General features: G+C 36.0%; 1 protein-coding gene across 1 annotated transcript; it reads right to left on the bottom strand.

The window, feature by feature from the left end:
• Nucleotides 1-474: 474 nt before the first annotated feature.
• On the bottom strand, nt 475-14861 carry LOC137404233 (arginyl-tRNA--protein transferase 1-like). The gene is made up of 10 exons (XM_068090397.1): nt 14715-14861; nt 14045-14108; nt 12239-12364; nt 11092-11201; nt 10381-10580; nt 9095-9256; nt 7850-8022; nt 5007-5099; nt 2714-2841; nt 475-1240 (listed from the first exon to the last, which is right to left on the bottom strand). Exons 1-10 carry the CDS (start codon nt 14803-14805, stop codon nt 1059-1061), a joined length of 1329 nt encoding a protein of 442 aa, XP_067946498.1. The 5' UTR covers nt 14806-14861; the 3' UTR covers nt 475-1058.
• Between the last annotated feature and the right edge of the window lie 2443 nt (nt 14862-17304).

The following is a 17304-nucleotide window of genomic DNA, read 5'->3' as shown; positions in this document are numbered from 1 at the left end:
TGGGTCTAAACCAAAGCAGGTTCAACAACTAATACAAATACCCATTTTGATCAGTTTTCTACCTTTTCCACACTCGCAGGTTTACATATATGAATCATCAATGAGATCAACTGTGAAATATTTAGTTATCAGTTTTTAGTATTTTGGTCATAAATTAAGCTAACAACACATGATTTTTTATCAAAGCAAACTTTTACAGATTTTCGCAATAAATTATTAGCCTTTAGCACAAACCAAATATAATTTAGGTGAGTCGAAAACTTCAAAAGTATGAACGGTGATACTCTGATAATCCCACAAAATCTGGATGTACTTCATAATCGATGAAATATTGATTCATAGACACCATAAAAACCATAGACATCGCAAGCAACATAAAGATATCAACTATGCAGTAATATAATTTCATGAATAGATTAAAAGTTTGAATCCGGTAGGCAAGAGCCTTACACAATGCCATCACAGAAGTTAAAGATGTGTTACCATATATTTCAGGAGAGGTACTATAGTTGATTTGCCTAGAATAAACGTAACTTTTTAAAAAAATCAAAAAATACTATGGCAATAAAACAACCAACACAGAGATAGAGATAACAGATAGATTTTACGCAAAAGTTACAATCTATGTAATAAAATATCTTTATGATCAAAATTAAACATGTATCGTCAAAGACAACATTACATATAGTGTAAACGAAGAGCTTGAATGAACGACATGTTCAAATATTGTATTTAGAGTCATAAATTCACAAAGATACTGAATATATCAACTATACCTACAGAACTCTTTGCGAATAGAAAATACTACATTGTGAAGACAACCCCAGTAGCAACACTGATTTTTCGCCAAGCAAAAGTTAAATGACTTGGAGCTACAGGTTGGAGCTTCACCTCCAGCTCACAAGTGACTAGCTGTTTCTAATATCCCACCAATGATGCTAAGTTTGAGAAATCCAGAAAGGCAAATAGCAAACACTGAGGTTGCTGGTAGCTCAAAAATTGACATCGATGTAGCAGCATCAGGGTGTAACAACTCTCAAAGATTTTCTATAATTTAGCTAGCGCATGTACAGTAGCATAGATGTAGACAATGTCTTTCCAACTAGCTTCGTGTAGAGTTTGACTTGATCTTCATTGGAGCTCCGACGCCGTACTGTTTTTAAACTATTATAGGTATAGATTGTGCGATCGTGCAGGCAGCAAGTGCTATTGAAGTCGTCCTCACTTACTCTATCGGCATCTGTTCAACAAAAAAGACAGGAAAATGTTGATGGTCTAAAAATCATGGTAAAATCAGCTTAGGATGTATTCAGATTATTTATGTAAACTTTAAAGGTGTGAAACACATACTGCTGACTAGGATATGATATAATAATTAGTTTCATCCATGGAAGAACCAACAACTTGGAGTTGTCCTCTTTACGCGGCTCTTGACAATCTAGTCAAGGATCATTATTCTATCGATACCCCTACCAATGGATCTCATGAAAACATTTTAAGATACACGGAACATGATTTACAATCCAAGTTTTTGGGTATTGTCACCGAAAAAAGTTAAGTTGTTAGCGAAAATCTGAGGCTACAATAGTCAAGGACCATAAGTCAGGACAATAATCAACACCCACTGCCAGCAGACGCTACCCAGCTCAGTGTTCCCGTACTTAACATTTCTTGATGAAAGAAAAACCCACATAAATTTACAATTTTTACGATATACCAAGTTGGAATCCAAATGTATCACTTGTACCCATCATATACTCCTTATGTGTATCACTAAGTACCCATCATGTAATTCTTATGTGTATCACTAGTGCCCCATCATGTACTCCTTATGTGTATCACTAGTACCCCATCATGTACTCCTTATGTGTAGCACTAGTACCCCATCATGTACTCCTTATGTGTATCACTTGTACCCATCATGTACTCCTAATGTGTATCACTTGTACCCATCATGCACTCCTTATGTGTATCACTAGTGCCCCATCATGCACTCCTTATTTGTATCACTAGTGCCCCATCATGTACTCCTTATGTGTATCACTTGTATCCATCATGCACTCCTTATGTGTATCACTAGTACCCATCATGTAATCCTTATTTGTATCATTAGTGCCCCATCATGTACTCCTTATGTGTATCACTAGTACCCCATCATGTACTCCTTATGTGTATCACTAGTACCCCATCATGTACTCCTTATGTGTAGCACTAGTACCCCATCATGTACTCCTTATGTGTATCACTAGTGCCCAATCATATACTCCTTATGTGTATCACTAGTACCCATCATGTACTCCTAATGTGTATCACTTGTACCCATCATGCACTCCTTATGTGTATCACTAGTGCCCCATCATGCACTCCTTATGTGTATCACTAGTACCCCATCATGTACTCCTTATGTGTAGCACTAGTACCCCACAATGTACTCCTTATGTGTATCACTAGTACCCATCATGTACTCCTTATGTGTATCACTAGTATCCCATCATGTACTCCTTATGTGTATAACTAGTATCCCATCATGTACTCCTAATGTGTATCACTAGTACCCATCATGTACTCCTTATGTGTATCACTAGTACCAATCATGTACTCCTTACTTGTATCACTAGTCCCCCACCATGTACTCCTTATGTGTACCCCATGTACCCATTATGTACTCGCCCACTACTGAATCTGGTCTATCAAATAATTTATCATGACGGACCTTGTTCTGTGGGTGGAGCGAGTCTGGAATATTTGCTAATATCTAGCTGAGGCAAGCAATCCTCTATAGGAGTCCACTTGTAGCTCTCAGGACAAAGGAGGTAAGAAGGACTGAACTGAGCCTTGTATCTACAAACACGGAACTGTTTTGTAAAAGCTAATGTAGTGCTATTACCGCACTTTTACAAGATGGATTGATTTAAGGCAGCCATGGAACGACTGTCAGGCAGATTTTAAAGCAACAAAATTTTTATCAATAATTAAATTTAAGTAAGCCAATGTACGGTGTTTACTGAAGCACTATTGTTATATGCGGTGTCTACCTACACTGGGACACTTTTATTGTTAGCCAATGTACGGTGTTTACTGAATCACTATTGTTATATGCGGTGTCTACCTACCCTGGGACACTTTTATTGTTAGCCAATGTACGGTGTTTACTGAAGCACTATTGTTATATGCGGTGTCTACCTACCCTGGGACACTTTTATTGTTAGCCAATGTACGGTGTTTACTGAAGCACTATTGTTATATGCGGTGTCTACCTACCCTGGGACACTTTTATTTCGCTAATAATTAGTTTCGTGAGTAGCACACAAAGTAAAATTTTGCTGCAACTTAATTTCGTGATGCTGATGAGTGCGAAAATATAGTGATGTGAAAATAAATGCAGCTGAACAAACAGATTAGATTCCTCAGGTCCAGTTCACTAGCAAGAAAAAATTTTCAATTTGAGACTAGTTTGTATTTGTTAACTGCAGGTAGAAATGTGTGGTCGAGATCCATAATTCAATTTGATCGCTTGCTGCCATTTGTTTCTTGGACTATCAATGACGTCTAGATCCTTCTATATGACAATTTTATTGTGTATATCAATGAACAAAGCTATTTAATTTCGCATTTTCGCTCGCTCGTTATGATAGTTTAGTTTCGCTCATGAAATCTTTGCGAGAGGATGACTCAGCGAAAACCCGAAAGTTAGATGACCCGAATACATAAGTGTCCTAGGGTATAACCTTGTAACCAATTTAAAAATACATGTGAAATATTTGTATGGACTATTCGGTATGCACTAAACAGATGACGCCAGCAGCTAACTTTCTGTAGATGAGGATTGCTGATAAGTCTATGACTATATGCTGCCGAAATCGCTGCCAAGGCAAGTCACTAATAAAATAATCTTAGACAATTTTGAAAATCATCAGAACTTGGAGTAGATGAGTTCCACGTCCATATATTTTGTTTGCTTATGTATATATATTGTTAAATTGTGTGCATAGATTATGTGTATATATCATGAATATTTCATAGAAACTATGTGTTTGCCATAAACCTATTTGTATAAACCTAAAAGTTTATCGTCTGTGGTTCAGTTTGTTCAGCTAAAGCGATTAGTATCTCACAATAAAACATCCGTATGGCTGAAGAATTGATCTCGGAACCTTCCATTTACCAAGCGATACTCTACCCATTAAGCTATGAAAGATGCAATGAATTCATTGGTCGATATGGGTCGTTATCTGGGTTAAAATACGCAAAGCACGCTGTGTTAGCAACGTTACTAAAGGTGCAAACACACTAGGAGATATGTAGTGTGATATCGTGCTGCGTGGCTCTCATCTCCGGTACAACTCGTTTAGCAAGCTCATGCAGAGCGATAACGCCTGACATTCCTTCAATCAATTGTTTTTTCCCAGAATGCAATTATATGGCTAGTAATTTTTTCGTATCGATGTTCACCAACGAACAGCACCAACATTTTGCTATTTTGTTACGATTGAAAAATCATCAAAATGAACACTGAATTGTTTATAAATTTTATACAAGCACTCCCAGCCCTGTATGACACAACACACAAAAGTTACAAAGAAACCCAGTTGAAAACCAACATTTGGAGTCAATCGTTGCACAGGTTGACCGTTTAAAGAATGATAAATATTTATAATATTAAAAATAAAAACTACTAGAAAGTAAACTATATACGTATATACAAATCATTAAATATTACTGTTAAAAATACAAGAATCATTTTTTTATGTCTTCTTGTAGCGTACAATCTATGAAAGTGAGATAGGCCTAATAACAAAAGCGGAAGCTGCTTACGTCGTTGCCTAGAAGGGGCCATATTGGCTTAAATTTATTAACAACTCTGAAGAAGCTAATGATACGGAATTTTATTGGCAGTTTGTGAGTATGCCCACGTTATTGTTTGCTGTTGAAAGGCTCAAGTGTATTTAAGTGTGATCTATTACTCATGAGGAAGAAAATGGAGTTTTTGGGTAAAATGAACTCACTTCATCTTCGGACAGGCGTGGATGTAGAAGCCCATCAGGTAGTACTTTAGGCTGCTGAGTGACTTGTGCAGCTGTTGTATCAAATAGATTGACCTGTAGCAGACATGTTACCCTCAGGATAATACAACTCCCTATAATCTTAGCACCAATTATTGACTAAACAAGTTACAAAGTAATACCTTGAGATACGAGTGTCCTAACATACAAAGAATTTGAGATATGAGGAAAATTCTGAGCAAGCTTTTGCCTTGAGCTCTCGATGCGACCGCTTGGTGGCCGAGTAAGCCATAGAGGCTACTTATGGGAACAGCATTGTTAAGTTTTTATCATCAATTTGAAAAAAGTTTTTGAAACGCTGACTAAAAGTGAAAGTGAAAATGAGACATCAGAAGCCAAATTAGAGGAATAGGAATGTAAGAAATATGAAAGCAAAATCGAATTAAGTTTAAGTTTGTGAGATTGAAACTTACTTAAGGGTTGACTTACAACAAAATTAACATTACAGTTATTTGGTATAAGACTCACCATGTCTTACTCTGTTGTGTTGTAGGTGCAAAATATGAGGAAATGTGATTACAAGCTCTTAAAAGCTCAAAAACGAACAGTTAATCGCAGCCACACGAGACAGCAGTAGTTTGGATTCGCTTTCCAAAACGGCTCAAATGTGACGTAGTTGTTACAGGATGGTTTCTGTTTACACTTTCACGCAACCTCATTCGTCGAAATATTTTCACAAATATACTTCACGCATTCAATAAAACCATGTACATTGTTCTTATGCGTCTGTTTTATCGTCATTGTAATGTTGTCACTTTTAGCACTGATATCTTATAACTTACCGTGAAAAATCGTTAAACTTTTTAACCTTAGCTCGAAGGAGTACATATCATTGTCTGATAATCATGACGAGCCAGTTGGTCACTTGTGATATTCGATAAGTGCTGCAAAAATTATTTGCGAAGTATTGGGTCACCTGATCAAATTATGACTTGACAATTGAAGAATGCCGAAACAAAACTGTAAAGTAGCGAGCATCTATATTTGATACGGGGACTTCGGTAAAACCCAAAGCATTTGTCATAAACTAGTGCTAAGATATGTTTTATAGTGAGCTTTTTATTGGCTTTTCAATACATGTGAGAACATACGTGACAAGACGATTACCAAACAGTAATGACTATGTCAGATAAATAAACAGATTCCAATCTACGATGGCTTTTCGTTTTTGAGCTTGTAAGGGCTTGTAATCACATTTCCACGTATTTGGCACCTACAACACAACAGAGTAAGACATGATGAATCTTTTGATACCAAATAACTGTAATGTGAATTTTATTGCAAGTCAACCTTTAAAGTATGTATAGACAGGCTTATTCAAGTTTAATTTAAAGGTTATGTTATGCAGAGTCACAAAAGTGCAGTAAAACAACACGCATTGTTGTCAAGTCTCCTTCAAACTACCGTTAGCCTCCATAGCCATTAGCCGTAGCCACTACTACCCAATGTCTTAAAGGTAGGAATTCCATACAGTACTGTGAAGGAAACTGCCAGCTGTCTATTAGGCCCGATTCCCATATATGCTGCAAGTACCGGCGACAGCACCGCAGGGCTATCAGCGGTGAAATGTGAACCTTCACGCCGAGTGCCGCTGGCCGTCAACGTAATAGTTCACGGCTATTCAACTTCCACGAAGAGCCGCAGGCAAAACCTTCCCAAAATGCAATGTACAGGTGAAGGTCAGCATTTATGAAACGGCATTGGTAGAAAACAATTTTTATGTGATTATTAGCGATGCAGCTTTATGTGAACAGAAGCCACCGAGTCTAGCGTCCCAAGTGTTTTGCTGTGTGAGATTACCCCCGGGGTCTCGCATTCGAGATGAAAACCAGGCTTTACTCTCCACAAGGCAGTCAAACATCAACACCGAATGTTACATGTAAGTGCCAATGAAATATATGTTAAAATATATGAATAAATATATATAATTATACATTCATGACAGGCAACCAAAAATATACATGCAGAGAGCGTGTACGCAGTACAATTCTGCCTCAACGATCGATTCTTCCTCTTATATATTTTTGTTTACATTAAGGCTCCGCCCCATTTTCTTTGTTCCTTACAGTTTCTTCTCAGTCAGCTTCTTGGTCCCTCGGTCTTCTTCTCGGTAATCCGAGTTCTTACCGGTAGCCGAGCCTCCCTCGGTACCTCGGAGGCTCGGTCCTCCGACCGTGATGACCAGGAGGTCTAGCGCTACGGCCCTGATAGTGCTCTGCCGTTACAGCATTGTATATAATAATATCAAGTTCTATTGCAAATAATAATCAATAGATTGATATTAGTTACTTTTTAAGCCAAGGTGGTGAATTAGAACAATTAAAAACACATTTTTCAACAACCATATATGGTTTTCGGTGTTTTTTTTGTTTAGAGAGTGGCAACGGCTTTATTTGTATTCAGTTCTTTTATATAGAAAAATTTGATTTGAGATTAGAATGAATTAACATACAAGCTCAGCCCCAAAAACATTAAGTTAGTATCTCGAGGTAGCACTATATACTAATAAAATAAGTACACTAGAATGAGTTAAATAGAGCAGAAGGTTTTGATTAGTAAATAACAATCAATGAGCAGGTAAAGATGTTACAAGCTGAACAGGAGGAAAAACAGAACGACCTACTAAAGGAGCCAACATGAGTCTAGTTAAAATATATCTATGTTAATAATAACACAAAGAAAACTACAAAATATGCCATAAACATACCAAAGGCAGTAGAATTGAACCAGTAGAGATGGAAACAAAGTTTCCACATTTTTTGAGAAGTTGGAAGTAGCCTTAGTACCTGAACGTGCTGTAAGTGCCGAGAGTTAGAAAGTCATAGGTTGGATCATAGAAAAAATACTTTGACGAGATGCATTCTGGCAGCACGTCCATCACCTCCACAGCTATTATTTGGCCATCAAGTAAGTACTGATAGTGGAAGGAGCCGAGCTCCACACCGTCTTCGCTTGTTTCCTGTAACAATCTCTTCCGCATACCAAGGCTAGTATCAACAGATTGGCCATGAGAGAATGCCTTGAACGTTCATCCATTACTTTGCATCTTAAAGGACTACTCAGCCCAAATTTAAAAAATTTTTTATTATAAAGTATATATTTATCATTTGAGATTTCATTTGTTGTTTTAGGTGATCTGACAGTCAGGACATTTCCGGATTAATATTGACAAAACTTGATTGCGGTTGAAACGCTCAGAGGAAACAGACGAGTGACACTGCAAACTTGAAAGCAATAGCCAATGTAATAACAAGAGGGACAAACAAGCAGCACAGCACGAATATTGGCGTCATTTTGGGCAAGTCATGTCTTTTTCTTCTGAGCGTTTTATCTGGGATCAAGTTTTGTCAATTTTAATCTTGAAACATCCTGACAGTCAGATCACTTGAAGCAGCAAACAAAATCTCAAAGGATAAACATATCTATACATTCTGATGAAATCTTTTAAAACTTAATGTGAAAAACCATTTAAAAAAAATAGACCGATAAAAGTGCTTCTCTCCAAAAAAGGTATAAGATAATCACAAAAGAAAGATGGGGCTTTTATAATGATAAGTGAACACCTTCAGATGTGACAGTATTACATTTCCATACAGAACTTTACTTTTACTAACTTCAAAACTGAAGACAGTTGTATTAGTCACATTCCTATCTAATATTGCTCATTATCATCCAATACTTAAATATTGGTTGTTGTCTTCTCATGCTAAAGATCGCAATATTTTACCTGTATGATATATCTCAGACTAGTTTTAGTAAGTGCAGTATTCAGATTAGATTATGCTAAAGATCGTAATATTTTACCTGTATGATATATCTCAGACTAGTTTTAGTGAGTGCAGTACTCAGATTAGATTATGCTAAAGATCGTAATATTTTACCTGTATGATATATCTCAGACTAGTTTTAGTGAGTGCAGTACTCAGATTAGAAAAAGGTAATAAAGTGTATCTCAACCTCATAAACATTAATTAGCATCAACAAACAACGCGAAAACTCTTTTGGATAAGAGGTAAGAGTAGATCACAAACCTTGAGGGGAGAGTCAACGAGAAACCTTCGAAACTGGTGCATGTCGACTTTAGACTTGGGATCTCCGTGCACTGCCATCTGGTACTTCTGATAAATTAGATGTTCCTCTGCCACAGTTTCCTTAAATGTGGCACTTTCAGGGTAGCTCCGGACCATCCTCAACTAAATCAGAACCGTAAATAGAAAGCCTAATCACACTCCAGACAAACTGTTTGAATAGTACAATATTCCATCAGTGAATCGTGAATCAGATCCAAATCGTAGACTTAAACTTTTTTGTTGAGATTTAATAAAACATTTTACCAGAAAATCAAATTAATTACAAATCTTTGTCACATATGACCATGTTCAATTCAGCTACAAAAGCATCTAATGAGAAAATTTAGCTTTATCAAACCTTTTGATGCAACAATCTATTTTATATGCGAACAGAATATTTATACATTATTATTATCATATGCCACAATCTATTGAATGTCAGAATCGTATTTACAATTACGGTGAAATTCGGATGGATGTTAAAAATGAAAAAGTTTAGGAGTTAGTTCAGAAATTTTGTGCAGGTGACACAATAAAAGTGCTAGTGCCCTAGCTGTCCAGCGTACCACATAAGATAGTCAGGTGTGTCATATAAGATAGTCAGGGGTGTCATATGAGATAGTCAGGGGTGTCATATAAGATAGTCAGGGGTGTCATATAAGATAGTCAGGTGGGTCATATAAGATAGTCAGATGGGTCATATAAGATAGTCAGATGGGTCATATAAGATAGTCAGGTGGGCCATATAAGATAGTCAGATGGGTCATATAAGATAGTCCGATGGGTCATATAAGATAGTCAGGTGGGTCATATAAGATAGTCGGGTGGGCCATATAAGATAGTCAGATGGGTCATATAAGATAGTCAGGTGGGTCATATAAGATAGTCAGGTATGTCATATAAGATAGTCAGATGTGTCATATAAGATAGTCAGGTGTGTCATATAAGATAGTCAGGTGTGTCATATAAGATAGTCAGGTGTGTCATATAAGATAGTCGGGTGGGTCAATAAAAGGCAGCGAATAACTGTATGCAATTGATTTTTTTTAAATGCCTGAAAATGGTCTGTGACGCAGGTGTATGGCTACTAAGCCAAATTTCATGGGTTCAAATCCCCTATGAAGCAATCTTTTACTCCAACCGTGGCTTCGTACAAAAAGACGGACACAGCTCTTATGATAGTAAAGAGTGAGAAGTGAGGATATACTCTACGCAGTTAAAATATCTTAATAGTCAACTTTAGCAACCTCAAACTTGTGTTTAGCCGTTGAAGAGTCGTATTCCTCCAGCAGGTCTGTCAGCCCCTTTCCCTGGTTTGACTTATTGGATGGACAACTAGATGTAGCATTAGCTTCTGTATTACTGGTGCCCGCCTTTTCTAGCTTTTTTAACATCCTCAGTTGCTTTGCTTTCATAGCTTTGGGTTTGTTAGGATCCGCACCTACCCCTTAAATAGGAAAACAAAGCTGTTGGAGATCAGGCTACCTTATGAATATGATAACACTAGCGGGTTTATTACAAGGCAAAGCCTGTTGGTCCATGCATGCTATTTGGAAAATCTAGTTAACCCTGACAAATTAATACCATAACTTCTTAATGAGATACTAAAAAGATCATAACCTCTGACCTCATGACTTTTCATAACTCTTAAAACCATGAAACTGGTAAAGTCTCACATTATGTCAAACTGGTCTAATATATCAGACAGAGGAAACAGTTCTCAAATAATAAAAATGTATAAACAAAACCAACTGAATCTTGCCTGAATTTTATAGGAGCAAATCCGCTTTTAATCCAGGCTCTGAAATAACTCTAGCATTAAATAAACTTACAAGCAGTGTAAACTATTAAAACTTGGCCGATTTTGAAACTTTCTAGAGTTCAAGCTAAGAAGGCATCGTTCAAATTTTTGACAAGTAATTATCTACTCCATGAAGAAAAGATAACTCCCAATTTACCTTTAGTCACTTCTTTGTGAACAGAAACAACTGGATTGCTGGTCTCAGTAGTTGAGTCTTCTTTAGCCGAGTCCTGATTGGGTTCTGTTATACTTCCTGTCATCATGTACCTATGAAAAAATGGCTTTTTTGTGCAAAACGCATAGTGACAATCACAAACAAATAGAAAATACTTGCATATTTTTTGAAGCAATAAGGTTTGTTTGCCATGATTGAATATAGAGTGTACTGGTCCAGCACAGGGGTTGAACAACACAACTAAGCATATTTAACATTTCTTCTGAGAGTCACAGGTCGTTCCCCTAGGGCCCAGCTAACAGAACTTCCCTAAAGCAATGACACTACTTTGACCGGCGATATGCGTCATGTACTGTTCCCATGCCAGCATAACGCAGCAAATGCACCTAATTATCTTAATCTCTGTTAAATAAACTATCTATAAGCAGACAACTCCAAAGTTAACTCAACTCGTTGCTTATCCCAAAATACGAACTGCAAGGTCCTGCATATTTAGGCATGAAGAAAAAATAAACTTTTGAGCATTGCCGCCATTTAATAATAAAAGCAAAATGATAGAGCCAACTATTGGATATAGTGGCGCATTGATTCATGACTGTAACTTATTTTATGATCACCAAAAATTACAGTCATAAAAGATGCAATGATCCCTCACTTTCTGAGGTAAACTGAGACTCATGCAAAAAATTGAAAGTCTTTGAAATAAGAAATTCCTCTTTTTCTCAAGTTCATTAGATGATTTTAAAAGTCAAGAGTTGGAGAAGCATGATGAAGGATGTTACAACCACTTTGCACTTTTACACTTCACAAAATTTTACAAGAAAAAAGCGACCCTGCGACGACAGCTATCACAATGATGCTGGCGGAGTGATCTCATTGGGCTAGAGCATGTATTTATATATATTAGTTTTTGTTCATTTTTAATTTCTTTGTATCCTTTGCTGATTTTTTATTCCGCAAAGTACTGAAGCTGCTAATGCTCAACCGGGATGTAACATACCGTTAGAGAGACAGAGTGAGACAACTCCTAATAGGATAGTCCACCATTGACATAGTGTAAATTGATTAACTTGTACTAAAAACGGTTAAACAAATACGATTTTTAGAGAGCTAAAATAAGCAAGTTGACCTGTTGAATTTTTTGATGACCTTCTTTTGGTGTTTGCTGAGCTTGAAGGCTGTCGCATCACAGCGTATCATGTAAGCTGGACAGCACGTCTTGTTCATCCATGGTTTGTAGCAGTAACAACCGCTTCTGTAAAACAAAACATAACTAGGTATAGGTTCATTATATAGTAACACTTTGACACTGAAAACTAAAGCACTTAAATATTCGTTTGTAAGTCGAAACCATTGTATGCTGAAACAAATATTCATATACATTATAATTTGTTTAATCTATTCTAAAGCCTAAAAACAATGTTAAAAATTTACAGTAATTACATATAGCATTAAAAAAATACATGATATAAAAATGAAAAACCTATATTTAAAACCTAAACTATATGTAAAAGTTGAATTAATTAATAAAGTAAAAACCAATAAAAAACATTTTTATTTGTAATGATCTACAATAGGGACGGGTGAATGGGAGAGAGACTTGGCAATGCTCAGTTTTAGTAGTGGGCTGAGTAACAGAATATCCATTTTAAATAACCTTAATAAATTTATATATTTGTTTTCATTTTTTGTTTTATTCTTAATATCCAACAGCTTATTAACTTTGGCTCATAAATAAAGCTGTGATATTTTTAAAAATATGATCATTATCTGTCAGAAATTACTTCTTACAACTCAAATTTGAATCATATATTGAAAAACAGAAAAATGAGACTTCCGCATCACTCCTCTTGCATACAAGTAGAGTTACATTTACTTCCTCTAATGAAGATGGTCTGCAATGGATTGATGTAACCACAAAACCTCATAACGACTTCATAAGGAATAAAGAGTTAAAATTCCATGCGTTGGCTGAGATTTACTGCCCTTGATAACGTCAAAAATATATCATGCGAAAAATTGCAGACTTTTGGGGAGACTACTTGAACTTTTTAGTATTTTGCAACTAATTCTATAAATTAATCTCATTTAATTTAATTTAATTAAATTAAATTATTGGATTTTTCCACTAAGACTACCTTTAGCAAGTGCGTAAACGACTGTGGAAACCCAATATCTTAATAATTAAGAAAACACGTTACCACTAAGTAGAGGTGGAACGAGACAGGTTTTTTAAGTTGGAGACGAGACTCGAGACGTCTCGTCTCTCCACTAAGAACTTTGTTTACATGTGTTTATGTTATTTCGCTGTCAGTAACTTCATCTGCAGAGATTAAATTAAATTAAAATAAATCAGGTTAAATTCATACTTTTCAGGATCTTAACTCCCTTAGTATACGAGGCCAAAACACTAATAAAACGGATTGGTTCTTATATATGGAGTGTAGATATTTTCTCTAAACAAACAATAATTTTACAGTCAGAATAACAAAAATAATTGAAAAGAAAATTACTGAAATAAAATATGAACAAAAACATATATATGTTCCACTAACCGCATCATAGCGAAAACTAATCATTGCGAAAATGTGCATAAAACTCAAGGACAAAAGATTGACATGTCCTGTCGGTTTCGCAAGCTGTTCCTTACAAAACCTCCAAGAGTAGTAATGTTCCACATCACCTAACATAGTGCTTTACAACTGACAAAACTTGCGCTCGCTGTAGTATACTCTGTATTGTCTTCACCTATTTGGTTGAAAACACGAGTACTCCGAGATAGGAAGTTTTAACCTCATTGAGCTGCTTCTCCATCAAACTAACAATTATTTAACGGAAAAAAAAGAAAGAAATTGTATCTAAATGTTCATGTTATAGGCCTAATCAGAACATCCAGGTGATCTCTTTAAGTTTTGCAAATATCTATTTACCATACCTTCTCCAATTTCGGTTTATAAGAGCCTGATAATCTTGCACTGTCAGTGTGTGGGCCCACATACCTAAAACAAAACAACTTATGTAACTTCTGATACCTCAAAGTATGCATGATGTAAAGATGGCGTAGTGTTGAGCTTGTCTGTAATATGTTAGACAAGTTTAAAGTAACATTTTGGCAATGTTATCAGTATTCTTTTATAGTAGTATGAAGTATAGCAAAGTTTATTGGTATTTACTGCACGGAAAAAACTTAGCAATGAGCAGTAGTTTGAGCTCTTTAGGTGAAACGTAAGCGTCCTTATTGATTAGCTATATAGACTTGGAACAATTTACAAAAAACTGGACATCACAGTTAAAGCTTATCCGTCGATTACTGGTAGAAAATAAGACATATGCAAAGCCTACTATAATCTATACTTCAATTGTTCGCATAATTTTAGTTTTTTAAAATATGTGTTAACAGCAAACTGAACGCCAAAACGCTTAGCGATTACTAATACAATGAATAATTGTAACAATCAACAATTGTGAGCGAAGAAGATGGGAGTTCTGGAGATCAGATTAAGTGCAAGCATGATGACTTACATAATCATATTTAAATTGCTAAAATTTACTTATTGAAAAGTAGATAACATATTCACACAAAAATGTGCAGATTGCATGCTAACCTGCGGACGTAGAGCTGTCTTTTCCGGAGCAATATCCACAGTTCTGAGAAGACTCTTTGGACAAAAACTGAAAAATACTGTATGAGGACATCGCCTTAACGCTTTTACACTGAACTTTTGAACAAAAAACAGTATTACGCTATCTTATCATCAAACTAATGTATATTATGTTAGTATGGTTCAATATAGAAAAAAGGCTCCGCGATATCCAATAAAGGAAGTTTCACATCTGTAGCTTCTTTTATTTCACGCTGTCAGGTCGGGACCACATTGAGGCGAGCCGTGTATGCACGAAAGTAACTATTATAAGTTGAGTACAAGAGGAGATAGCTTAAGCGTATTATTTTCGATTACAGAGTCAGAACGGGTTTGGGGGCAGGGTTGCTACAGAGAGCTTTAGCTAGTTCTTCGGCTATTTCAGCACCTGGCTACCGACTTCAGCAAATTTTTTTATTAGTATTTACCACCGCTCCCCACCGCTAGGCCCAATTTGGTTTTCAAGTTATGATGTCGCGTTTATAGATATTTTATTTGCGAACTTCCTAAGTAATTGTACTATCACAAAGTAATGTACATAGATAACACCACTGAACCTTTCACACTTGAGCGTTTCAGTGCTCCATACAAACTAAGATTCCCATTAGTATGAAAACATGCCAAGGTTGTAGGCCTACAAATATATTAAAAGTGGTCCGAGCATGATCCAGTTAACTATGGATCTTATGTCTTTGACTGGCGTTTGTTGTAAGCTGTTGGAGGGCATTGTTCATTCTCACATAAGCACACATGATAAATATAGCATACAGAAGTTCAACATGGGTTTCGGGCTAAAAGATCTTGTGAGTCACTGCACATTGGATGATTTAACGAAGAGCCTTGAAGGAAATATGATAAAGAAATAATATACGCTTTTTTTAACCGCTTTCAATTGTTTGAACCATCAGAAATTAATAATACAATGTGGAATACACCAAGTGAATGGCAAATGTATGTTAATACTTCTAAGTGTTCAATAATTATTTTTGGAAATACCAAAGCTGTTAATATCCAAGATATAAAATATAGATTAAACAATGTAGTTTTAAACACTGTAAACAGTATCAAATATTTAGGAGTTACAATAACAAATGATTCTAATTGGAGTGAGCATATAGTCAAAAAACATTCAGAGGCTGTTCAGACTCTCGGCATGCTCAGACAAAATTTCTCATCAGCACCACCTAAAATCAAATTAATTGCATATAAGACCTTATGTCGACCAATAATGGAGTTTGCTCTTGAGGTATGGGACCCGAGCGAAAAAAAATATGTACAATTGCTTGAAATGGTCCAGAACAAGGCAACGCGTTTTATAAGTAATTTGAGGGGAAGGGAGGGAGTCACACAAGAAAAATGACCAGTTGGGCCTTGTGACTTTGGAAGAACGTAGACAGGTCCAAAGGGTTAAAACTTTACATACTATTATAAAATCAACAGACCCATCTTTGAAGGAATTAAACGATTTTATTGACACTTGTTTTAAGGATTATCATCCACAAACACGAGCCAAATTCAAGGGACAACCTTTGGCTATTTCTAGTAACCATGATAAATTTTTAAATAGTTTTATACCGAGAACCACTCGCAAACTTAGAATTTAACCATTTTTTACCAATTGATCCTGATGGTCTCCCCTTTTGCCTCGGGGCGGTCTAGAGGCTCTACTTTAACATGAAGATGAAGAAGTAATAAGTTGAATAACATCGTTTTTGGCTGATAGAACACTGGTAGTTGAGATTGGGGCATGACTTCGGTTGGTATGTTTGCCATTTTCGAAGTGCCGCAGGGTACAGTTCTTATTTGTTGTTTTACTTTTTTCAATGACTTACCAGAGATCATTAATTCTCAGTGTACACTGGTGATGCTCTAGTGTATCCTACACAAAACAAAGCAACCATGCTGCAACAAGATTTTTATTATTTTGAATCTTGAGCTAAACTTTAACAGATGAAATTTAATCCACAAAAGTGTTACCATCTGTTTGCTGGCAAGTCACCCCTGTTGACTAATACAACAATTCTATCAAGCTATTTGGTCAACGTTTTCAAAGTGTGACTTTTGATTCTTATCTTTAGTTAGAGTTGCAGAAGTATTTGAAATTTACTAAACATATTTGTAAAATTGAATCTGAGGAAAGCAATTAATTGGCGTGTTTAGGAGGGTTCTTAGAGAAGCAGATCAAAAGGCAAGAAAAGTTGTTTATACTGAACTGGTTAGACCTGGTCTTGAGTGTTGCTGCATGGTTTGGGACCTTTACCTAAAAAGGATACTGACTTGCTAGAGCGAACTCAAAATGCTGCAATAAGATTCGTATTTAGACAAAAAGATGGGGTTAGTTTTACTGAGACAAGAGATATTTTGAATTAAATTTTGAAAATTAATTTAAAGACAAATTAATTTTTTGAATCCTTGAAACAGAGATGAGTTAAACTTTGTCATATTGTTTTTAGTAAAATTCTGACTGGTGATATTGACATTAATGTAGAAGTTAGGGTTACAGAGAATAATTTGTCAGAGGAAGTTAAGCCTCCTGCATTCTCAACTTGTTTTA

The sequence above is a fragment of the Watersipora subatra genome, chromosome 9, assembly GCF_963576615.1.
Source record: "Watersipora subatra chromosome 9, tzWatSuba1.1, whole genome shotgun sequence".
Lineage (NCBI taxonomy): Eukaryota > Metazoa > Bryozoa > Gymnolaemata > Cheilostomatida > Watersiporidae > Watersipora > Watersipora subatra.
Note: the sequence above shows the minus strand (reverse complement) of the source record. Positions and strands in the feature narration are given on the sequence as shown.